Below are 25,122 nucleotides of genomic sequence, written 5' to 3'. Positions count from 1 at the left end.
AGAGTCCCTCAGAGGAGAGACAGGGCCGTGCCTCTGAGAGGGTGTGAGGGTGTGCTCAGAGTCCCTCAGATGAGAGACAGGGCCGTGCCTCTGAGAGGGTGTGCTCAGAGTCCCTCAGACGACAGCCCCGTGCCTCTGAGAGGGTGTGAGGGTGTGCTCAGAGTCCCTCAGATGAGAGACAGGGCCGTGCCTCTGAGAGGGTGTGCTCAGAGTCCCTCAGATGAGAGACGGGGCAGTGCCTCTGAGAGGGTGTGAGGGTGTGCTCAGAGTCCCTCAGATGAGAGACGGGGCCGTGCCTCTGAGAGGGTGTGAGGGTGTGCTCAGAGTCCCTCAGATGAGAGACGGGGCAGTGCCTTTGAGAGGGTGTGAGGGTGTGCTCAGAGTCCCTCAGATGAGAGACGGGGCAGTGCCTTTGAGAGGGTGTGAGGGTGTGCTCAGAGTCCCTCAGATGAGAGACGGGGCCGTGCCTCTGAGAGGGTGTGAGGGTGTGCTCAGAGTCCCTCAGAGGAGAGACAGGGCCGTGCCTCTGAGAGGGTGTGAGGGTGTGCTCAGAGTCCCTCAGATGAGAGACAGGGCCGTGCCTCTGAGAGGGTGTGAGGGTGTGCTCAGAGTCCCTCAGATGAGAGACGGGGCCGTGCCTCTGAGAGGGTGTGAGGGTGTGCTCAGAGTCCCTCAGATGAGAGACGGGGCCGTGCCTCTGAGAGGGTGTGAGGGTGTGCTCAGAGTCCCTCAGATGAGAGACGGGGCCGTGCCTTTGAGAGGGTGTGAGGGTGTGCTCAGAGTCCCTCAGATGAGAGACAGGGCCGTGCCTCTGAGAGGGTGTGAGGGTGTGCTCAGAGTCCCTCAGATGAGAGACGGGGCCGTGCCTCTGAGAGGGTGTGAGGGTGTGCTCAGAGTCCCTCAGAGGAGAGACGGGGCCGTGCCTCTGAGAGGGTGTGAGGGTGTGCTCAGAGTCCCTCAGATGAGAGACGGGGCCGTGCCTCTGAGAGGGTGTGAGGGTGTGCTCAGAGTCCCTCAGATGAGAGACGGGGCCGTGCCTCTGAGAGGGTGTGAGGGTGTGCTCAGAGTCCCTCAGATGAGAGACGGGGCAGTGCCTCTGAGAGGGTGTGAGGGTGTGCTCAGAGTCCCTCAGATGAGAGACGGGGCCGTGCCTCTGAGAGGGTGTGAGGGTGTGCTCAGAGTCCCTCAGAGGAGAGACAGGGCCGTGCCTCTGAGAGGGTGTGAGGGTGTGCTCAGAGTCCCTCAGATGAGAGACGGGGCCGTGCCTTTGAGAGGGTGTGAGGGTGTGCTCAGAGTCCCTCAGACGACAGCCCCGTGCCTCAAAGAAGGATGTGGTCAGACCAGAGAGTGGCAGATGCCCAGTTGTATGCCATCTGCTCTCGCACTAACACTGGTTTTTAAACCCAATAATACAGCTGGTTTAGACATGGCAAGGGACCCCAGCTTTCTCCTCGCCTCCCATCTGCCGTTCTCTTCTCTCCTCCAAATAAATACAGAAGTTGCAAGAGATCTCCCTGAATATATACAGATCAATAGTCAGGACTTGCGGTAACGGCCCCTGCTCCCATGGCCTGTGTGAGGCCGCTCTGCCGTTTGGTTACTGCATTTCATTTTTGGTGCAAGAGCTCTATCTGCGGGCTGTCTGTTCTTTTTCATTGTTAAGGTTTTTCTTTACAATTTATTGCCTTACTCAATCTTGTATTTTGTATATTTTAATTGTATTTTATGGATGCAAAAATATTTGTGCCCCTTTCCTCCGCCTCCTGCTCTGTGCCACTTCAACAGGGGAAAGACCTGGTTTTGTTCTCATTTAAACTGCATTTTACGTAAGCAGGCACTAGATTTCTAACTTGGGGGTGGGGAGAGCCTCTCCCTCAAAGTATTTAGCTTGTCTCCTTACCAGTAGCGTCCGGCACGGATCGGATCGGGGGTGTGAGGGGGTGGGGGGTAAGGGATTTATAAAAAGTTTTAAAAAACATACTTTACTGCTGCGTCGCTCCATCGTCTCTCCTCGGGAATGGAACAGGAAGCAGGCAGCCAGGTTCCCCTGACTAATCACAATGCTGCAATGCAGCGTTGTGATTGGTCTGAGCACAGTGGTTTGGCACTCAGCCAGGGACTGGGAGCCTGGGCATGCTCTTCACCCAGGATGTAATGCAGCCTGTTTGGAGAACATGCAAACTGCGCATGACTGTTTGGCCGCCCGAGACGGCCAGTCAACCGGTCACTGCGCACTTAGGAGGGTGCTACCACTCCTCCCCTCCCATGTTCCGAGAGCAGAGCAGGCCCACCCCGTCCCATCACGCAAAGCTGCCAGCAGGAGAAAATAAAATTAGAACAACATTACGTTATTATCATTTTAGGTTTCCTTTCTTTTGCTTACGTTATTATCATTTTAGGTTTCCTTTCCTTCACTGCTTCAAAGCAGTGGGACGGTGCTCCGCCGTCCCCTTAGCGGAGAAGCCATCACTGCATCCTCCATGTCCCTTGATCTAGAGCTCTGCTGTGTGTAACCGGTGGAATGGTTCTGCCCTGTGAGCCCCTAGCCAGCCACGTGGTCCCCCGTCACAAGTCATGGATAACTAATGCCAGTCGTGAAACTTTAACCAAACATTTGGGACAACCTGGAACTTTAAAATCCATGCTCTAATTGATTTTAAAATAAATTAATTTGCAGAGTGCTACTGCAGGTCTCAGAAAACAACGCACTGTTTTCTTAAAAGGCAGTAATGAAGGTAGGTGGCACACATGACAAGAACACACTTGGCACATATGAGTCAGTGTGCTTAATGACACCACAGTCTTCGCTTTTTCAATTTCAGAGATGTGAGTTTAGAAGGGATGTATGACATTACAACGCATACTTTTACAATGCATGCACTTACAACGCAATTTTTACAACGCATGATCCACTACAACGCATTCCATTACATCGCATGACACTACAACGCATGTTTAAAAACTACCTTTACAACGCATTCCATTACATCGCATACTACCTTTACAACGCATACCATTACAACGCATAATGCTAAATTGCATTTAAGGTAAGTATTGGATAGTATAGGGGTAAAAATTACTATTCTTACTCCAGGGGGTGCAACAGTAGGGTAAGTGTTGGATAGTATAGGGGTAAAAATTACTATTCTAACTCCAATGGTATGCGTTGTAATGGTATGTGTTGTAATGGTATGCGTTGTAGTGACATGCGATGTAGTGTCTGCGTTGTAATGGTATGCGTTGTATCGGTATGCGTTGTAGTGTCATGCGTTGTAAAGGATGTTGCGTTGTAATGCCTGCGTTGTAAGTGTAGTGCGATGTAATAGTTGCGTTGTAATGGTTGTTTCCCGTTTAGAAGCGCAGGGTGACATCTCGTTTTATAGCATGGGCGAACAACAAGGCCATTCTTTTTGTAGCCAAAAACCCCTTGTTAAAAATCTTATGTTCCCCTCAGTTTAAATAAATCGGAGGCGTTCAGAAAACGGACTCTGCAAGGAGAAATAACCGGTCAGAGGAAAGCGACTGCCCATGGAGTCTCACCCTTCATGGAGACCTCTACACATGCTTGGACACTGCTAGTTTAGGCAGACTGCGGTGTTCAGGGAGACCTCTGCACACTGTGTGACAATTTACAGTTTAGAGAGATCTGATATTTCAGGGAGACCTTCTTGAGGACAGCTGGCAGGTTAGAACAGTGCTGTGAAGAGGAACCCTAGCGCTTTTAAAGGGAGCTCAGCCAGTCAGGTAGCCCGTAAAAGCCCGCCCGGCCCGAGCTGAGACTTGGCAGAAGTGGTCCTCAGTCCGGGCTCTATTAATAGGCCCATTCCACGGATCTCAGCTGACAGACGGACAGACGGCCAAAACACTGGGCCCGAGGTCAGGCGTCTTTCCTTGTACAGAAGCTTCAGCGCCTGAACTGAACTCGATGCATTACCCAAGGCTTGTGAGCTTGGCTAGCTGCAGACAAGAGGGCTTGGGGCCAACGGGGGCCGCCGTCGCACACAGCGCAAGGATAAGCACTGTTACTTGCTCCGGGGATCAGTCTGCTCACAAGAAACCGAAGGCGGCTGCAAAAGCGGCCTTTAATAAAAACGGCCCCCTGGGACCAAAAAATCGGCCCCCACCCTGTCGGCCCACCGGGGTAATGCCCGGTGCCCACTACGGCCAGTCCAGCCCTGCTTCAAGTCAATTGACGTGACGGACCCTGCAAGTTTCCAAACAGCGAAATATACAGGCAAGGCGAACGTATGCACACTGCAAATGAGAATACTCGCCATTTCTCACTCGTCACAAAATTTTCGAATTCCACAGCATTTCTTCAGTATCAGATTCACAGAAGTTCCTTCGGTGTGACTCCCCTTTCCCATCCTCTTAGCCACAAATTATGTTCTACCTAGCCACCGTTCACTGATCACCTCGTTAACGGTGTATGAGGGGTCGCTCGGAACGAGAGTGGTGGGTGGATTAAAAATAAATACAAAATTTAACTTACCTTCTCCGTCGCCTCCCCTCTGTCCTTTTCTGGTCTGCTATAGCACCAGAAGCACTCGGGCTTCCGAGGTCTCCAAGTCGATGCAGCGTGTCGCGATTGGTCTGAGCGTTCTGTTTGGACGCTCAGGCAGTGCCTGGGAGCAGGGCCGCACTGGGCGTTTCCCCAGTAGGCCGCTAGGATGGGGGGCAGTTTTGGACCCCTGGGCGCCGTTTTTGTTACCAGGGCCGGTTTTGCAGCATAACTGCAATATCGGTCCCCTGTAACAAAAGAAGCTGCAGTGTTTTACACGTGCACCCCCCCCCCGCCTCCCTGCAGCCGGCCCGACTCAATTGCCAGGGCCGGTTTGCGTTCCCAGTCCGTCAAGTCCTGGGAGCCTGGGCATGCTCTCCACGGGGCTGTGCAACACAGCGAAATTGGATAACATGCCGAGTACAGTCGGTTTGGGGCCGGCCAAACGGTCATGTGCACTTACAGTAGGGTGACCAGACGTCCTGGTTTTCCCCAGACGGTCCCGGTTTTTTGGAGCAGTGTCCCGGTGTCCCGACACTTTGCTGCAAAATAAAGAAATGTCCTGGTTTTTGCGTAGTGCCCGGGTTAAACAGATAAATGTCCAGTTTTTTTAAATAGTGTCTCGCTCGGTGCGCCTGCTTTACTTCTCACAGGTGCTGAGACGGGTCTCTATTGGGCTCTCCATTTTTGCCCACACAGAGAAAAAAAAAAGCTTACTGCTTCAGCAGTACCACCCTTCACTGCTTTGAAAGAGACTTGTTATAGTTCTTTCACAGTCTGTCTCTTCATTCCAGAACTGAGGCATTTTCAATGTTATGTACAGCGAAACCAAAGTTGTTGCTTATTTCTCTTATGCAGCTAACAACTGTTGACAAAGCCAATAGTCCAGGCTTGTTCTAGATGTGATGTTACTCGTTATATTGTTGACAAAGCCAATAGTCCAGGCTTGTTCTAGGTGTGATATTACTCGTTATATTATTTATCTGGATACAATCACAGAAGAAGCACATTTTTCGGGCGGGACGCTATGCTAAGTACAGATCAACGTCCTTAATTACATTGGCCACGCTCCGAGAGACGCCCCCGTGTTTTTTCATCCCACTTAAAGCCATGGGTACTTCTGTCAGTCCTATTTCTATGTCTATGACAGCTGTCCCGGCTTTTAGGTCTCTCCTGGCGAAAGCAGCGCATGCGCTGCCCTCCCCATTCGAGAGCCTTTTGCAATCAATTCTCCCGAGGGCTTACATGCACGCGTCTTCATGGACAAAGATGGCTGCTCTAGCCATTTGTCCAAAGTAAACAGCATGCGCGTTCCCGTCGACGCCATCTTGCGAAGCTTTTTTGTCATAGCAACGAAAATGCCGCAGTTCGAAACAAGCAGGCATGGCGGTGTGCTTTCGCTTTCCCTCCCTCCCCCCGTATGTTTACTTTCATTAGCTTAAGCCGGAGTTCGACACGTGCGCGCATGGCGACGTGCTTTCGCTTTCCCTCCCTCCCCCCGTATGTTTACTTTCATTAGCGTAGGAATGTCCACACGCGCGCATGGCGGCGTACTTTTGCTTTCCCTCCTCCCCCTGTAAGCCTCCAGACAAGTAAGGAACAGAAGCACGGTGCGCCCATGCCCAGCAGCAAGCACCGCCACTGGTTCCGACTCCCTCTCAGCTGTAGGCCGATCCGGGGTCCCTGTGCTCTCGGTCTCACAGGTATGGTTACTTCCTACTCCGCTCTGCTGACACTCCGGTTGTGCTACCCCTCTCCGGAGGTCACGGAGCCCACTGCACGGGTAAGAGTCTCCGGGGCTGGTGCTGTTTTTCAAGGCACGGCTGCAGAGGCAGCGGCACAGCAAAAATCTCTATGGTGAAGTGAGGCGGGAGCAGGCAGTGTACTCATTTCGAACACTTGTTCTTCCCTCTTTGTACCTGGCAGGGCTCTGTTACTTGTCCTTTGTTTGTGTCAGTGTATTGTTTCATTGCAGGTTGTACTTGCTGCTGTGTCTCCCATGTTATGATACCCTGGCACTTTGCAGTGCCTCAGCAGGCACTTACTCTAGTCTGTTAGTTTACCAGTGTATCAAGTTAGTGATCAGGCCCTGTCTGCTGTCCATCGTGATGCCGTTGAAGTGCTCCCTGCCCGGGTGCCAAGGCCCCCACCCTTGGGCCTGAGATACCTGAACCTCCTCCATCTGACTGCTGGTGCTCACACGATCACACGGGTGTGCTTTCCTGCTGTGCCTATTTCCTGCAGCAGATGCTCTCGTGAGCGCTATTCTGTAAATACAGGCGTTCAAAGTAGATTATGCCAGAAGGATGACTCAGTGAGATAAATGTTCGCTGTTCGTCAAGCACTGATCTCCAATCCCGGCAACGCCGACTGAGTCTCCCACCTTTCATTTAAGTGGTAATTTGACGGCAAATGAACTGGGAAATAGGAATAGCAGGGTAGGTACTGACCACTTCGCTGTTTAAACATTCACCAAAAGCGTTTGACATTGAAAACGTGTTTGGGGTAAGCAGAAAATGGAGGATAAAAGACGACAGGGCATGTGGTTTGGTGATTGTTACAGAGAATCTTGTTTTGCCTCGTGCTCTTTGGCCCAAATGTTTAGCTGAAGCGAGCCCTGGGGTTGCATTGTTTTTTGCACCTATCCTAACATTAATGGTCTGAATCCCCCGTCAGCATACACAGTAAACATAAACACGTAAAATGAATTGCGAACACAGTCCAGTAATGGAACTGTCATTCCTCATAGTATGAGTCTGGAAGCAGAGGCATGATGTGGGACCTAGGGCCAGGGGCGGAACCTGTGGGCTTCCATTGCAGATCTACATTTAGAACACGGTCTCCCTTCACCACTGGAGTAGAAAGATGAGGTGGGGTTGATTGAAAGGGGGTCATTTGGGGGTATGGTAGAACTCGAGTCAGAGTCAAGCAGTATTCCAGGTTGGACATAATTGTGCTACCTGATTCAGGTGTGAAGGAGGGACCTGTGATCCGCCCATGGAAGCGCGTGTTGGTACTTAGAGGCAAGTTGACAGAACTAGAGGTCACCCGCGTGTCACCGTCCCTGGCATTGCCACATTCCTTGACCCCGAGGCCCTGGATCATTCGAAAGGTGTGTCAGAATCGAAGGCGGGCTCCCACCCTCCAGGATCAATCCCGTGATGCGTAATATGCATTTACGATGGAGACTGACAGAAGGGCGGGCCAGGTGCGCGTGATCTCCTTATGCCTTCTGGTTCCTTCAGAGAGCTGATCACACCAAGACTGAACCAGGCATGTTTATCTGCTAAGACCAAAGGTTATCCTAAGCAGCCAGTACTCATAAAATACATAGGGCTGCATGCTGCCAGCCAGTACACTTATGTAATGGTTGACCGCAGATTCTGGGAAGGATCCCAAAAATAGCAACTGGACTTTCACATGCCAGCTCGCAGCACATGCACTACCTCTCCTCAAGATGGCGCGCAGACTGTGACGCTGGATCCCGGTGAGCTCTCCAGCGAGGCAGAGGTGATTCATGGGGAGGGGGATGGGCACAGGCTCGATGGTAGTAGCGGCACCTGACCGAAGAGATATGCAGCACAGGGCCCAGTAAGCCTTGCCATCCAAGACGGGTCACCGTTGCTGTAGCATAAAACTGCGCTATCGAAGCACAGATGCCAGCAAGAACCACAGACACGGGTGGCGCAGTCACAGTTAAATAAGCATGAGGCGACAAAGGATGGTAGAGGCAGTATAGGGAAAGCAATTTCATCTTGAGGAGCAGAGACCATTGACAGACAGAGAAGCGTCCGCACCCTATGGGAGCAGAAACACGCATACGTAAGTAAAACACGAGAATCACACTTGAAAGTGGAATCTGTGACAATGTGAAATCAATATGGTGTCAATCTGGTCTACACTTGATAACAATTTTGGCCGATTCCTGTCCTGTGCGGTAGTCCCATCCACACATGTGGGGTGCCGTTCTTTTTTTAGGTCTCGCCTAGCTATCGCGTAAGCGATTGCTATGCGAGACTATAGTAAGGGGCTCCCAAAAGCGCTCCCAAAAGAGGATTGCATGGCGAGCACGCGCACAATCACGTGCATCGTGCCGCCATGCAATCCGTTTGGCATCCTACTTCAAAGGGTCCGCTCCCCCGCCTGGAATGAGCTCCCCCGCCCCCACCAAGCGTGCGCGCCACGCTCCGCCGGGCTGGTCTTGTTTTTACAGCACTGGGTAAGCAAACAGGGCATTTTTTATCTCCCTCAGGTGATGTTTAATCATGGCCTTATTATCCCCGAGGTACAAAATTACGTCCTAATGAAGTATTTGTTTATCTGTTGGAAGCCAGCAAATTTGAAATGCTTGTCTTTCAGGAAATTAGCGGAGTGGTACCCCATTGTTTCCAATAAAAGGATTAATGTAAAATGTAAGAGGATTTGGCCCTTCGACTCCTGTTTCTAATGCTTCCTTTGCGAGCTCTGGCCCGGATCCCTGCATACCTCGTATGTAAATGCATTTCCTGCAGCTCGAGGCAGTCGAGTGCAGAAGCTGCAGCGTTTCTCACCTATGTGTTGGGGAACGTGTTTCTGCCACTTCCAGCCAGACACTTGTTTCTCTCATTTATAGTTTATCTGCTCATTCCTGCGCCTCTGGAGCTAACTTTTAACAACTCTAATATAAAAGGCGGCAACGATAAAAAGAGAAGAAAGATGCTAAAGCTTATCGCTAAATCTTGACACCAGATAGCAGTGATTTGTCGCAGCACTGGGCAAATTAACAGTGCATGCATAAGCTGGGTAGATGCAATTTGCTGAAAGCCTATGCACGCAGCCGAGAACTAAAGGGGCTTGCAGAGAGATAGAATCTCGGCCATCTTTGCCTTCAGGCAGTGACACGTTTGAGAATCAACAGAAACCATCAACAACTAAGCGTCAGCCGATCACGTTGTGAGACATACTGTAATGCTGAATTTTCATGGACAGGCTTGCCAATATTTTATGAAAGAAAAAAAAGCTAACAGAACTGTAAATATTTAATTGAGGTTGGAACTTGGCTGCCTTCAGTTCACATCTCAGTTGAAAAATGCAAAATTGTCTGTATGTCGACTATCTCACATATTTGTCTCTGTCTCATCGGACGCAGTTACACAGTAAGTACAGTGGACGTAGATGGACGAAGACACAAAGTCCATTGAGGTGCACATTCCTGCCATTGCCAGGGGCTGGCAACTTCATCTACTAGTTTAGAGGAAAGCCAAAAAATAGAAAAAAAGAAAAGAAAACTTTGGAAACTTAGCCTGTTTTATACTGGAAATAAAACACAAATAAATACAATCTTTTGAATTTTAGGTCTCCAAACACCTTCAGAACCAGTGAAATATCAGACCTCACTAAAAGTTCTAGCTAAAATGTAGTGAGCACCACCAGTGAGGAACAACGGAAGGCTGCGACTGGAAATACTCCTTAGGGAGGACAGCCCTTAGCAGCTAGCTTTCTTCCTCTAAAAACCGGACCTGGTTTGAACCCTGTGACGTGAGCACACCCGTTGTCCTTGTTTAGGTGATTATCCGGGTGTTGCTGTTAAGCACTAACTTGCTGCTTTTTGTGACATCAGAGTTGTGTATAAATGAACAGGACCCCATTCACTAGATAGTTCTACGGTCTTTTCATAACATCGTAAAAAGTATTAAAAAAACATACTCTTATTGACTGTGAATGTTTTATTTAGTTAACACTCTTAGAACCTGTTCAAACCTTCTTATAAGCCTTTCCACATGTCTTTCACAATTGAAAACACAGTATTGTAAATCCACCTGACTAAAAAATGTGGTTAAATAACTTTCTGTGCTGGCAATCCCAGGCGCCTTGCATTTGTGAGTCATGCCACCATGATGAGGGCTTGCGGCACTAATGCTATTTCTTTGCCACAATAATGTTCTTCTCTGTTTTGTTGTACATTGGTGCCAGAAGTTTTGGTTCTTTTCAGAGTGGCTTTGGTGACCTTTGTTACTGTGATTGGGATTTTCCCATAGCTCCTGCTGCGATATTGGCTTTAGACTGTAAGCCATATCTAATAGAGTGAGCAGCTAAGTTCCTGTAGATGTTGGATCTGTCTCCTGCCTGTTACGAGGCAGCTGCAAGGGAAATGCAATAGAAGGACAGCGCCCTGTTCTTTGTGCCACGGCTAATGTGGACCCAGGAGAGCAAACTTTGAACAGTTGATGTTATTGCACCAAGGATATTGTGCTGCATAACTAAATACTTATAAGGTCCCAAAAGCGAGACCTATTGGCTATGCCAATGCTTGTTTAATAAGGAGAAGTGTGGGAACATTGGATTGTAGAAATGTTGCCCTTTACTTAAAGTTCTGGAGAGTTCAGTGAAAGAAAAGTGAAGACATTGTCATTTTGTTTATTCACACTTGCAGAGGAGCTGGAGTAATAAAGTGCGTAGTGATTCAACCAAGCCACATCACTGTGTTTCTAACTTTCATAAATGTGTGGCTTGGTAGGTTCGCCGAGTTGCTGGCCGAATCCATAGGTATCGGGTATGCCCGTGCTCAAGAGACTCGGAGGAACAGATCTGGGGGTCAAGCTGTGGTAGGGCTATGTTCCTGCGCGAGGAAGATGGGAGGTAATCACCATTTTTTGGGGGAAGAAATGCCATAAATCTCACAAACGTCCTATTCGGTGGGGTCTCCCGAGCCAGTCAATCACAGTGAGGGGTTTGGCTTCCAGAGATAGAAACCTTAGGATGTGTAGGCGTTAAGAATGTTTCCATACAGTCGGGGTGTATTTTGCCAGGATATAATTTGTCCCGTCACCCTCTTCTCAAGAAAAAAAAACAGTTTTCAAAATTTAGAGTTTAAGCAGCACTTCAATGCATTTTTATCATTGAAAGCAACCAACTCTATGTTGCGTCTATAAAACCAATAAGATTGATTATATCTCTTCATGTGAATGTAAATGAATGGTACTCCAGAGTCAAATGGTTGTCGATGTGTCCATTTATATACCTATATGTACATGCAGAGTGACTCTGGTTCCATCCATAACAGCACACCCGGGGGGTCATTAGGTCATCTCACGCCAGACATTGGCTCTGATTCCCTGTGAGTTGCGCCATTTTTTCTGGTTGTATTTGCACATCTACCTGTAAATGAGGGTGCTATCATGCCAGAGCTGGTGGGGCAGTCCTTTAGTTTTACATTCTCACCTTTCAGAGCATGCAGCAGCTCCCCAGCAGCGCTGCCAGCCGCTCGCTGGCCACTTATTTCATCTGCAGGGCTCTCTCCATCCTGCGCACCACTGTTTCTAAACCGGGTGGTCATAGCAGAATTAGATTATCCATAGTGTATCCTGGATTTACCATTCCTAGACGGCCACCACTTTGACCTAAACATGGTGGCCATGTTGGAATTATGAGCCAACAACTCACAAGGTACAATACCACTGGAACACGGCTGCCCACTTCTATGTTTGATTTGATTTTCTATTTCAAACATGCACCCACGATTAGGTGGTGCTATCATTTCTTTTTTTTCACTTTTATTCTTTTTAATTTCTCTTGCATATGCTTTTGATCATATGTATGTGTTTTATTGGCGATTGTAATGTGGGTGAATGCAAGAATGAGACATTGGATGGGTGAATGGATGCATGAATGCAAGGATGAGAGACAGAGTGAGTGTATAATGACTTACTGTGTGCCTAAAATCACCAGTGACTGGTGCAGCATTTCCATTTATCAACCCGTTCTATTGGCCTCGCCAATGCTTGTCAGAATCCTATTGGCCTCGCCAATGCTTGTTGGAATAGGGTAGGTAATATTTTAGCCAAGGCAGCAGAGATGGAAATAGACTATACAACTGTGCCCTTCCAAATAAGATGAACTGATCTTTGAGCTAGCTTTGATGGTAGTACAGCTAGGTGTGGGTAGGATGTTGGCATGGACAGCTCATATGGACCGGTGCCTTCTAACAGAGAAATACGCATGCCAGGCAAGGGGCTTCCCCAAGTAATTTGAAAATGTATTGGGTCCCTGAATGCTCTATTGTGGAGTATTGTAGGGGGTTCCGGATTTCAACAGCCCACTAGTGGTCTGTGAATTCTCCTCATTAAAACTATTCACCTTCATTTTAAGGTCTCATAATATGTTGTTGAGCATCTGGTAATTGCTTGTGTAGGAAGTTTATCTGGTGCCACCTGATTAAGCTATCGTAATGTTTATCACACTTGATTATCCTGTAGGTTAGCCATGTTTCAGCAATAATCTGACCTTGTTGGTTATAATGAAATTCAATAAAACATTTTAGAAAACCAAACCCAAATATCCAATCATGTTTTTGGAGTTGGACTGTAGCTCTGGTACTGGTATGTGTTTACGCCTTTGGCACTGGTGCATGGTGAAGTTAGTCCAGTGCTTGTAGCCAACTTATGACGACTCCTGGAACGGTTCCCCTCCCTTTGTCCACTTCAAGAACATGTCAACAATGGCAGTAGCTCCAGTTCTGCTGTTCTTGCAAGTCAGCCCTAGCACTGAGGTGTGTTGTTAATGAGGTCTGCTGCTTATGCTATTGCAGGCCCTCATCCATGTCCGTGGTTGCAACTTTAAGGCTACGCCCAATACTTCGGAGGCTCTTTCTAGTGGGGGAGGAACCAGGACTTGCTGGTCTTGCAGAAAGATCCAAACTTTGCTGTTTTTAATAACGCTGGCTGGGTTTCTAGCGTTGTGTTCTATGAACTAGAAACATCTTATTTGAGTAAAATATTAGGCATAAGTAAATGCCTGTGAATGGTGGTAACAAGGGTGACCAGATAGGTGGTTAAGTACCAGTGTTTCCAAACCCTAATCACAATGAAACATACTTTAAAGTATGCATTAGTGGTTATTGATAGAGCAGAGATCTCAAGGTTAGCGGGCCCTCTGAGGTTCACTGTATGTATGAAAATAAATTCGTATCACTCGACTGCGAGCGCCACGTTATCTGTGCGTTATAATTCTGTGCCCCGTTTCCCTCGAAGCCATATTTTAAAGTTACTTATTGTTGGAGCTCACTCCTAATATTTTTAGGTCTCGCCTGACCCAGCGCATGCGCTGGTCTGGCGAGACTTATTGAGAGGGCTCCAAAAAGTGCTACCAGGCCAGCCTAGAGCTACAGTGCATGTGCGCGGCCGCGTGCGCCGCGCTTTACCACGATTACTTTCACTTTCTCGGCCGCTTGGCATAGCCAGTAGGTTTCGCTTTTGGGACCTTATAAGTATTTAGTTATGCAACTGTTGCATGGCTAAACACTTATAAGGTCCCAAAGGTGAGACCTATTGGCTATGCCAATGCTTGTTTTGTTTATTATTAAGCTTGAATAGCCCTGTTTATCCCATAAATGGATAAAGTCAATGTAACGATATTAGTTTAATCAGACTCTCCAGCACAACACCATAATCATATTTTATTATTGTTGAGGGCGTCAAGCCTGTCTGTATGCTTGCTAAATTCTTAGTAGAAATATTAGAGAGAATATACTAGAGGCTCAACAACAGATCCAACACCATATCAAAGTTTGGAGGCAGGGCCAGACTGGCCGTAGCGGGCACTGGGCAATCCCCCGGTGGGCCGCACGGGTGGGGACTGGTTTTGGGCCCCTGGGGGCAGTTTTTGTAACAGGGCCGTTTTAGCAGCATAGCTGCAAAATCGACCCTGGTACAAAATCGGCCGAAAACCGGCCCTGGCAACGAGCTCGGCGGTAACCCCAACCCCACCGGGGGCTGACCGAGCACATTGCCAGGGCCGGTTTTGGTTCCCAGTCCGGCCCTGTTTGGAGGCAATTGAAATTATTTGAAGCATCGGAAAGTGTACAAGAATATTCCTAATCAGATAAAAGCAATACCCTATAGAGCACGGAACACACCCTTCTAAGATGAGACTAAGGGCTCTTGAAGTCGATTCACAAAAGAATGTTGTATGTTTACACGCTTACATGTACTCCTACACACTCATAAAATGTAGAGCTTCCGGGAATTCACAAATGTTCCCATTTGCATGCTGAAAATTTGCAGCAGTTTCCCAGCATACCACTGTGTGTCTTTTGGCATTTGCTGTTCCATCTGTGGAGAGCTATACACTGGGCACAATTGTGCATTGGGAAAAGCTGCCCACTGTGAACGAGCATTAAAAATGCAATAGGTCTCGCCTTTGATTAAGTTAAAGCCATTTGCTTTGCTATATAATACCATTAGCAAAGCAAATGGCTTTAACTTAATCAAAGGAGAGACCTATTGCATTTTCAATGCTTGTTTGTTTTGAGAATCTGGTCACCCTAACTTACAGGAGTGCAAACTCCTCCTCCCCTGCTTCGGCGTCACAGAGCCAGCCCCACCCCGACTCCCGCATAGAAAAAGAAAAGGATAGTAACGTCCTGTTAGGATCTTTTTCGCACTGCTGAAACAGCGGTGGGCGAAGCTCCTTCGCCATAACGGAGGAGCCACCACTGCAGGTTCTACTGCCGCCTTCCGAACGCCGTCACGTGACCGTTCTTCTGCCGCCTTCTGAACGCCGTCACGTGACTGCTTCTCATGCCCGCGTGCCAGCCAAAACTCCTGGCCAATTCCATTCCGCCACAGAATAAATACGAGCGAGCCCTTTGTAAACACTAAACTATTAAAAATGACATTCCAATAAAACAAATGTAGTGAGTCTCCATTTCCGTACGCATAGATGGAACAGATAAATGCGTTTGCACAGTTTAACTTTTCCTTTGTTTCTGCAGGGCAAAAATGTCGTTGCACAAACCCATTTACTGACGGGCAACCTGACCAACTTTTTACACCCGAAAAACGGGGTTATCCCGATCTCTACGGGAGTAAATATGCAACTATTTTCAGGGCTTCACACTACCTGAACAAGGTGAATACGCAAGCATTCCAGTTTATTGCGCTTTAATGCCCACGTGTCAAGTGCGCAATTTGCTTTGTTGAGTTTGAAGTTTGCTTCTTTTCATGATCACAGTTGTACAACCAAATCACAGGAACAGGTTGGGGTATTGTAAGGGAACTATACAGGATAGCACATGTTACCAGAACAACAGGGCAGGGAAACGAAAACAAAAATTCATGCTACCGCATGTTATCTTTTTTCACCACTTGACTGTGTTTACACCACAACTCCTCCTCCAAATATCCTATTTACCACACACCTTGGTGTGAGCCCAGTTACAAAGCTAAAACGTCCGTCGTGTGCGACACCTTCGGTCCGTCCTGGTATTTTTTTTTTTTGCAGCATGTTTTATTATATTGCGCAAAACTCGATCCGAAGGTATTAGATGGAGCGCTTTGCATGCGCACCAGTTATGTTCCACAAGGATTCATTCGTGTTTTGGTAGGCACGGGGAGATTAAGTGATTTGCCCAGATTCACAGGCTGTTGAGCCGACGCCGAGATTCACGCCTGGCCCCCAGTTCCAAGGTCGGAGATCTGAAGATCTTCGATCTCCTCCATCAGCATCTCTTCCAGTCCCAATTTTTCCCCGTTGAAATCTGGGACTCGTAGTCTTCAGTTTTTGAGGGGACAAAACAGAACTACAAATACCAGAAAGCAAAGTAGAAACTTGGACTGCGCGAGCTACATTTATATCGGATCGAAAACCCATAAAGCTCTGCGACAATGCAAATAAATAAAAACAACAACACACATGCAGGTCTCGGCGAACCACTCACGCTGCCCACAGGAGTCTAGAAGAATGCACGCGAACAATAAACGCAGCGCTGGGCGCCCTCCTCGTGGGTGAGACGCAGCAATAAACAGCGCGTCGAGAATCGAAAGTGCAGCTGGATGAAGACACATAAGACCACACTCTGCCATCTGCCGAGGCTTTCAGACAAGGCATGCATGCGGCTGCTTGTCAGGTGAGATCACCAGCGCCTTTGCACCCACCCCGCTTCCTCGCAGCGCTTTACCTGTCACTCCGGGAGCCTCGTGGACGGTGGCCGCCTGGCGCGCGGCGGACATCAGTGCCAGCAGTCCGCAGATCACCGCCGCCGAGAGCATGCTTCCCTGGAACAGAAACAAACACACGTAGAGGATCACTACACCCGCAGCTCCGGAGTAATCCCTCTATTTCCATCCCTTGGCAGGGGCGCGTGCACAAACACCGCCCCAGCTCTCCTCCCCCTCCCTTGCCATGCGCGAGACAGTTGTACACCAAAGCACTGCAAACAAAGCTGGCACCCTCCCGCCTCCCAAATAACACCTGCACCAACGCCGGCCCCACCCGCCCCTCCCCCTGCAACTGGAGTAGGAGGAACGGTGGCAACACTACACCTGTCCCCAGGGAGCGGCATTATTCTCAAGAGGCTCCGATCCCCCTGGACCCGCGGCGTAACGCAGGCACCTGCTTTCCAGGGGGGCCCCAACCCACCAGGGGGGGCAATCAGCCCAATGCAGGTCTGCGAGCTGCGGAATACAACGGGGTCCCGCGTCAGATTCTGCAAGGGGGGGGGCATCATTTTTGTGTTACGCTACTGCCCAGGAGGCCACGAGCGGGCTCAGCGGTGCCACCAGTGGCCAATCCAGGCTCCACAGTCTCGTGGTCGAATGGTCGAGTGGATAAAGTGCTTAAGTGGCTAAACTGCTAACCTGGAGACATGGGGATGCTTCATTTAAACGAGGGGTACTGGAATATAGGTGTCAGAATGCCATCTGTCATAAACGTAGAGGTGGGCGGGGCACTGATGGTTCGCGCCAGATGCCTCAGCTCGAGGTCCTCTTGGGCCCTCGAGCCCAAAACGAGTCGAGCTTTCAAGTGGCTTCTGCCTGCAACCCACAATCAAACTCGTACACCAACTAGACGGAGATCCCAATCTAAGCCTGTGATCAATCCTGCCTTCCCCGCACGACCAAATTGTGTTATCCTAGCTAAATATTTCACTTCATCCTACCTCCTTTTCTAGGTTTCACCTGCACAGCACTTGCGTTGTGCTTGTGAAATCTCTTGTATTTAATATATCTTAAAAGGGGGCTCTGATCCTTTCCCAAAGCTGAATTCCAGCGTTCATTTGCTTTTGTGTGGAACTTTTTTTGTTACCTTCCCCTGGCTGCACACATTTATGAAACTTCTACTGAAGCTGTTCACACTGTTTAAGCCCCATTCTCTGTCAAGATAAGATCTCTTCCCACAGAAAAGGCAGACAGCTTCTAACAGTATTCTGGAATGCTTGCTTTTTATTACTTAGTTGTGTAAAGCAGATGCTTTAGCCTTAGAACGTTTGTGGCATTTCCTATTCATGCCTCAGCACCTTTCTTTGCACTTTGTAGGCATTATCGGATTGATTTTTTCAACGTAATCTATTTGATCATTATGATCAAATTCTAAATGTTGTAATATAGCCTTATAGCCCGCCGTAGCGGGCTATACCAGCTATTAAAGGCCCTCTCCAGCATTAGAGCCCCAAGCCGAAGGCGAGGGCCTTTAAAAAGAGAGCGGGACTTAAATAGACGGCATAGCCCAGCTACGAAGGGCTATAAGGCGATTAGAACATTCTGCCACTAGAGGGCAGAATGTTCTAACAAATAAAACAAAGGCCTCTCGGAGCCCAAGGGGGTTTAAATCCCCTTGGGCTCCGAGAGGCCTTTGTCAAAACAACATTGGAATGTTGCTTTGCGGGACTTTACCGGCCCGTAGAAGCACGAAGCACTATATTATCTCCACATTCCAATGTTATAATAAACATTGCATGTTAAAAATAAAGGTGTTGTTCAAGAGCTATGCTATATTTTACTACTAAACAGGCAACCACAAGACCAGTTACTTTGCAAACAGGGTCATGATTTGAATGGTGCAGCAGGTGCAGTAGCACCGGGCCCAAAAGTTGTCAGAACTTCTCTAAACATAATAGTGCTATATTTGACTACTAAACACTACTTGGGGAGAGGAGCTGCCCTAACGGCTAGGGCGCTCGACCTCGGACCTGGGGAACTGGGTTCGAGTCTCGGTAATGACACTAAACATCCTGTTATTCTGGGCAAATCACTTAATCTCCCTGTGCCTAACCAAAAATGAATGTGTGTCCTCATGTAACGTAACTGGTGCTATGTAAAGCGCTCTGATACCTGATTGGATTCGGGTCAAGTTTTCGCTATATAAAACTCTGCAAAAAAAAAAAAAAAACAGGCAGTCACAATTGCAGTTACCTTGATTTGAATGGTGCAGCAGGGGCAGTGGCACCAGGTACAAAAGCTGTAGGGACCCTACTAAACCCAGATTATTGCTAAAATGTAAAACTAAACAGGCAGTCATAAGTGCAGTTACCTTGCAGACAACAGGGTCACAATTTGAATGATGCAGCAAGTGGGTGGCACCGGGCCCAAAAGTTGTCAGAACTCCTCTAAACACCTAATATTGCTATATTTTATTCCTAAACAGGCAACCACAAGTGTAGTTACCTTTCAGACAACAGGGTCATGATTAGAATGGTACAGCAGGTGCAGTAGCACCAGTCTCAAAGGTTGTCAGAACTCCTCTAAACACAAGGTATTGCTATATTTGGCTACTAAACAAAGTCACATTTGCAGTTACCTTGTAGTTAAAAGGGACATGATTTGAATTATGCATCAGGTGCAGTGGCACTGGGGCCAAAAGCTCTAAGGATACCATTATACCCAGATTACTGTTAAATGTGACTACTAGACACTCACAAGTGCATTTATCTAGCAGGCAATAGGGTCATGATTTGAATGGTGCAGCAGGTGCAGTAGCACCAGTACCAACAGCTCTAGGCACCCCACATAACACCAAATTTTGCTATATTTTACTACTAAACAGGCAGTCACAAGTGCAGTTACCTTGCAGATAACAGGGTCAGGATTAAAATGGTGCAGCAGGTGCAGTGGCCAAAGACCCAAAATTTGTCATGACCGCCTCAAAACACCTAATATTTCCATATTTTACTACTAAACAAGCAGACACAATTGCAGTTATCTTGCAGTTAAAAGGGGCTTTATTTTAACGGTGCAGCAGGTGCAGTGGCACTGGGGCCAAAAGCTCTAGGGACTCCAGTAAACGCAGAATATTGCAAAACTTTACTACTAAACAGGCGGTCACACATGCAGTTACCTTGCAGATAACAGGGCCATGATTAGAATGGTGCAGCAGGTGCAGTGGCTCAGGCCCAACATTTGTCAGAACTCCTCAAAACACCTAATATTTCCATATTTTACTACGAAACAAGCAAACACAATTGCAGTTATCTTGCAGTTAAAAGGGGCTTTGTTTTAACGGTGCAGCAGGTGCAGTGGCACTTGGGCCAAAAGCTCTAGGGACCCCAGTAAACTCAGAATATTGCTGAACTTAACTGCATGTGTGACTGCCTGTTTAGTAGTAATCTATCAGGCACTACTGCCATGATTTCAATGGTGCTGCAGGTGCAGTGGCACCAGGACCAAAATTTGTCATAACTTTTCTTAACACCAAATAAGCAGACACAAGTGTAGTTACCTTGCAGGCACCTGGGTCATGATTTCAAAGGTGCAGCAGGTGCAGTAAAACGCACAAGATGATGGACGGAATGTTGCACATTGGCAAAACATTTACCCCCAGTCATAGATCTGGGTTTAATCCATCGTTATTTTGCTCACCACGCCACCCCAGTTCAGAGATGGCCATATGCAAATCGGTCTTGACCCTGTGCCTCATGGGAACAGTCCAGCCCGAACTGCCAAGACATGTCTTCCCTGGACCGGAATCAAGGATCCTAGGACCGGTTTCGGGGTTTCACCCCTCTTCAGCTAGGATAGCTTGACTCCAGTGGCGTAGCGAGCACGGGACCCACGTCTGGGCATACCCTTCCCACATAGGGCGAACAGCAAAACACACAAGATGATGGACGGAATGTTGCACATTGGAAAACATTCACCCCCAGTCACAGATCTGGGTTTAATCCATCGTTATTTTGCTCACCATGCCACCCCAGTTCAGACATGGCCATATGCAAATCAGTCTTGACCCTGTGCCTCATGGGAACAGTCCAGCCCGAACTGCCAAGCCATGTCTTCCCTGGACTGGAATCAAGCATCCTAGGACCGTTTCAGGGTTTTACTCCAGTGGCGTAGTGAGCACAGGACCCACGTCTGGGCATACCCTTCCCACATAGGGCGAACAGCAAAACGCACTAGATGATGGACGGAATGTTGCACATTGTATTTGTCACCCCGAGTGGGAAGGGTATGCCCAGACGTAGGTCCCATGCTCTCCGTGCCACTGGAATCAAGCTATCCTGGCTGAAGAGGGGTGAAACCCCGAAACCGGTCCTAGGATGCTTGTTTCCAGTCCAGGGAGGACCTGGCTTGGCAGTTGGGACTGGACTGTTCCCATGAGGCACAGGGTCAAGACTGATTTGCATATGGCTGGGTTCAAACTGGAACAGCATGGTGAGCAAAAAATCGATGGATTTAGGCCCAGATCTCTGTACTGGGGTGAATGTATGACTTTGTTCTGCATTCTGTCCATCAACTATTGTTTTTGCATTTGTCACCCAGAGTGGGAAGGGTATGCCCAGACGTGGGTCCCGTGCTCTCCATGCCACTGGAATGAAGCTATCCTGGCTGAAGAGGGGTGAAACCCCGAAACCGGTCCTAGGATGCTTGTTTCTAGTCCAGGGAGGACCTGGCTTGGCAGTTCAGGCTGGACTGTTCCCATGAGGCACAGGGTCAAGACTGATTTGCATATGGCTGGGTTCAAACTGGAATGGCATGGTGAGCAAAAAATCGATGGATTTAGGCCCAGATCTCTGTACTGGGGTGAATGTATGACTTTGTTCTGCATTCTGTCCATCAACTGTTGTTTTTGCAGCAGGTGCAGTGACAGCAAGGCCCAAAGCTCTAGGAACCACTCTAAACACCAAATATTTCAATATTTAACCATTAGACAGGCAGTCACAAATATAGTTATCTTGCAGGCACTAGGGGCATGATTTGAATGGTGCAGCAGGTGTAGTAGCACCGAGCCCAAAAAATGTCGGGACTCCTCTAAACACCTGATATTGCTATTACATCAATTAATTCTATTATTTCACTCTTTTACTTTTAAAAAATGTGCTGATACTTACCCGCACTATACCAGTAATAACAGCACAATATATTGCCTTTTTTACATAAACAGGTCATAACACTTGAACAGATTTTCTGTAACTTATATTTCATAACTACTCAGCAAGCTACAACTTAAAACAAAAAAACAGCTTATTATTAATCACATAGGTGAAACCTAATGCATTTACCATTGCTTGTCTTCATTATTGTACATGAGAGTATCTTGAAATAAGCACCATAAATGTGTGCCTATATGAAGTGCAACGCAGCACTGCAAGTAACAGCACAAGCAGGTTATGGTGGAATCTTAAACTGCAATCTGTGATAGCTATTTTTAAATAAAATTTGCATATGTGATTAACCGCATGATGCAAGTGAGGAATCTAAAACATCGAAAATATTTTGGCGAGGAAAGGGTAGATATGGTTCAAGGAATTTTTTCAAAAGTTGTGCAGTGTTGCCGCTGCCTTTTGTTGTAGGAGGCTAAGCTATTCAGCCTTTCCAATCGTGCAACGATGATCTGTTCCCTTTTATTTATATCTTTTCCTGTGGAAGTTTTATGATGTGCCACCAGTCACCTATAAGTCACATTAGAATACTGTAGTTTTGAAGAAGTTCATGGACAAACCAAGGAACTTGGAGACTTACCTGCCGAGGTAGGAAACACCAGGTTGACATTCTTCATTTATGAACCCTGTCCTTCAAGTTCTGCTAAGAGTATGAATTGATATGAAAAGTTTTCAGGCATTTCCTGAAGTGCATGTAATCCAGTTCTTGTCTGAGGTTTGAATTCCACAGCCTTAGGCCCTAAACTCTCAGGAATTCCACAAATACCTTGTGTTTCAGCCACTTGTAACCTCATTGGCTGCTCAAATGTCAAATGTGCAGTTATGTAGTTTAGGCTCCTAGGTGGCTAGTGGGGGGCTAGTTGTTGTCGTTATGCTGTCACTTTACCTCAGTGGGCTTTGGACTAATGCAGAGAACCTTGCACTTGATGTCTGCAGCTACTGCAAGCTATGGAGTCATTTTAAGTCTGGTTTTGTGTGGTTTCATCTCTGTAAGTTCAGGCACATCCAGACTACTTGGTTCTGTAGACTTTTGCACCCTTCAGTGAGTTTCTTAGGGGACCCAGAATAGAGGTTGCCAGTAGACTAGGTGAGTCACCACTAAAGCTCTTGTTAACACTTTCCAATGGTTAATTTAAACAAGCATTTGCAATGCAATAGGTCTCGCATTTACGCAAATTTGAGCTATTGGCACTGTAAATGACAATGCCTTTTATTTATGTTTTGGTTTTAAAAACATAAATAAACGGCATTGTCATTTAAAATGACAATAGCTTGAACACGCGTAAATGCGAGTCCTATTACATTGCAAATGTTATAAAGTTGTGCCCCCCCCCTTGCCCCGCCCTAACGAAAGTGGCCTGCACTATTAATAAAAAAATTAAATAAATAAGTGTGTCCGCTATAGTTAAAGCAGACGCGCTATAATTTTAATAAATACATTACGAAAGTGGCCAGCGTTAGGTAAATAAATAATTAAGAGTGTCTGCTATAGTTAAAGCGAACGCCTACAATTTTAATAAATACATTATGTAAGCGGTCAACGTTAAGTAAATAAAAAATTAGGCGCAGCCGCTATAGTTAAAGCGGATGCGCTATAATTTAAATATATACATTAGTAAAACCAGAGGGCCTGCTGAAATGTCGTGGGTGGAATAAGAAAGATCATTAAAGAAAAAAGTGCTTACCGACTTATGAAAGAGACTGTGTAACACAACAAGTAAAAGATCCAGTCCTCATGGGAGGTAACAATGAGCAACAAGGCGGTAACAAGGAGGGACTAACAAGCCTCATAATCTATCGGAAGCCAGCTTTTACCAAGGACAATGAAACTAGCCAATGAAAAATATGGGAGGAGAGTAGGTGAGGTTTCCACAGCATACTCTACTACAGAATGCCACACAGAGCGAGCAGCGCATGTGCGCAGCCGCTAGGCTCGACCTAAAAACAGGCCACTGAATCCATTTCTTCAGCCATTTCTGGAACATGCAACTGCTGCTCTTCAGCCTAAATTCCAAAGATGCTGCTAATTCTTGCATCTGTACATGTGGATGTTACTGAACATGGGGCCTGATGTACAGAATTTTTTTTGTGGTTGAAGATACTTGCACCAATCCCATTTATGAAGTTGATAAAGCTTTACTGACCCCTAAATTGAGACTGCCACTGGATATTGATTCAGTATTTACAAGCGGTGTGTTGTGGGCGTCCCTTCCAAACACCAAATTTGTACCAGCTGTCTCAATGGTTTTCCACCAGAATTCCAGGTGCAAAACATTGAAAGTTTATTAACTTCCAAGTTTGGATGGTAACATATTAGTAAAAGGGAAGGAGGTCCCTTTGGACCCGTTCTCCTTTGTGAATTGTTGAAAAGGTTTCTGGAGGACCAGTGTTAACTCTTATAGAATATGCTTTTTTTTGATAACCCTTTTATTCTATAAGGAAATTGGGCTGTTGTATAAAACACCTTTATTTCAAAGCAATCACATACATAGTGGGCTGCTGACCCTTGTAGGCCACCGTCCTTGAGATTGCCACCAACTAGAGTGAGGTGCCATTTGTGACCTACCTTATGAATAGTTCTCAAAATTCACCACTGGTTGTAAAAGTGAATGCTTTTTGTGACCAGTATATAGATACATCTGGGCCTGGACAGTTTAAAAACTTGGTACTTTTTGAGAGGGTAGCAAGCCGGATGAAACTCCTTGTATTCTCATATAGGAAACTACTTGTATTTAAATGTCTGTTCTGCAATTGTTTTGATGCAGTATTAATCTCTAATCAAGAGTGGTAAGCTAATTTTTCAGGTACGCAGGTAAGCAATCCTAAATGCAGGTGGCCCCACACTTTCAGGATAAGCTGAGAGGGAATGTATTCTGCAGCCATTGTACTGGTGAGGAGAGGTGAAGCCAGTCAATACAATCCACAGTGCAATAATCGTCAAATACATCTAATGGGACGGCAAACAAATCAACAAGTCCCATCAGGTCTGTCTGTATAACCCATTACATAACTAGGGCCCTAGTTTTTCTCTCCTTACTTACCTTGGTACCTTAGCCATCATGTCTTCCATGTTGAATACACAAAACAATTTCCTATCTTTTCAAAGTCCATCAGTTAACAATCCAAACGGCCATTTTGCCTGCTCAGAGTTAATGCTGATGCACAGCTTCTATTCAGTCTTTAATAATATTCCTTCAATTAAAGAACACGCACAGGTAAAGGCAATTGGGAAGAGCGTGACTGTTACTGCAACCATAAGCAGTGGCTTGCTTGCTTCAGATGTTACAGTGAACAGCTTTGCATCACTCTAATCTAGATGTCGCTGCTTGAGTCCAGGAAGTAACTCAATTGTACGGTCACATTCTCGCCTAAAATATATTTCATTCCACAAATCTAATTTTACTCGTTCTGCATTTTTGTGAAATGAAGCGTTCGAATGTTGAAAAAAGTAGAAAACAATCTGTATAATTGATACAGTACGTGAATGCAT

At 47.0% G+C, this 25,122-nt stretch overlaps 1 protein-coding gene and 1 long non-coding RNA gene across 3 annotated transcripts in view; one reads left to right on the top strand and one right to left on the bottom strand.

The window, feature by feature from the left end:
* Positions 1-25,122, bottom strand: part of LOC146801637 (prolactin receptor-like) — a 396,244-nt gene that overhangs the window by 262,428 nt on the left and 108,694 nt on the right. For both annotated transcript variants that reach the window (XM_085621110.1, XM_085621111.1), the window contains one exon: positions 16,437-16,533. In XM_085621110.1, coding sequence (XP_085477236.1) covers positions 16,437-16,527 — 91 coding nt within the window. In that variant the 5' untranslated portion in view covers positions 16,528-16,533. The remainder of the gene's footprint in view (positions 1-16,436; positions 16,534-25,122) is intronic.
* The window catches only part of LOC146801638 (uncharacterized), a 51,985-nt gene continuing 43,041 nt past the window's right edge, over positions 16,179-25,122 (top strand). Inside the window, exon 1 of the long non-coding RNA XR_014967629.1 lies at positions 16,179-16,385. This is a non-coding gene — a long non-coding RNA (uncharacterized LOC146801638). The remainder of the gene's footprint in view (positions 16,386-25,122) is intronic.

This window comes from Triturus cristatus, chromosome 8 (assembly GCF_964204655.1).
Source record: "Triturus cristatus chromosome 8, aTriCri1.1, whole genome shotgun sequence".
Classification (NCBI taxonomy): Eukaryota; Metazoa; Chordata; class Amphibia; order Caudata; family Salamandridae; genus Triturus; species Triturus cristatus.
This window is presented reverse-complemented; position numbering and strand designations above follow the sequence as displayed.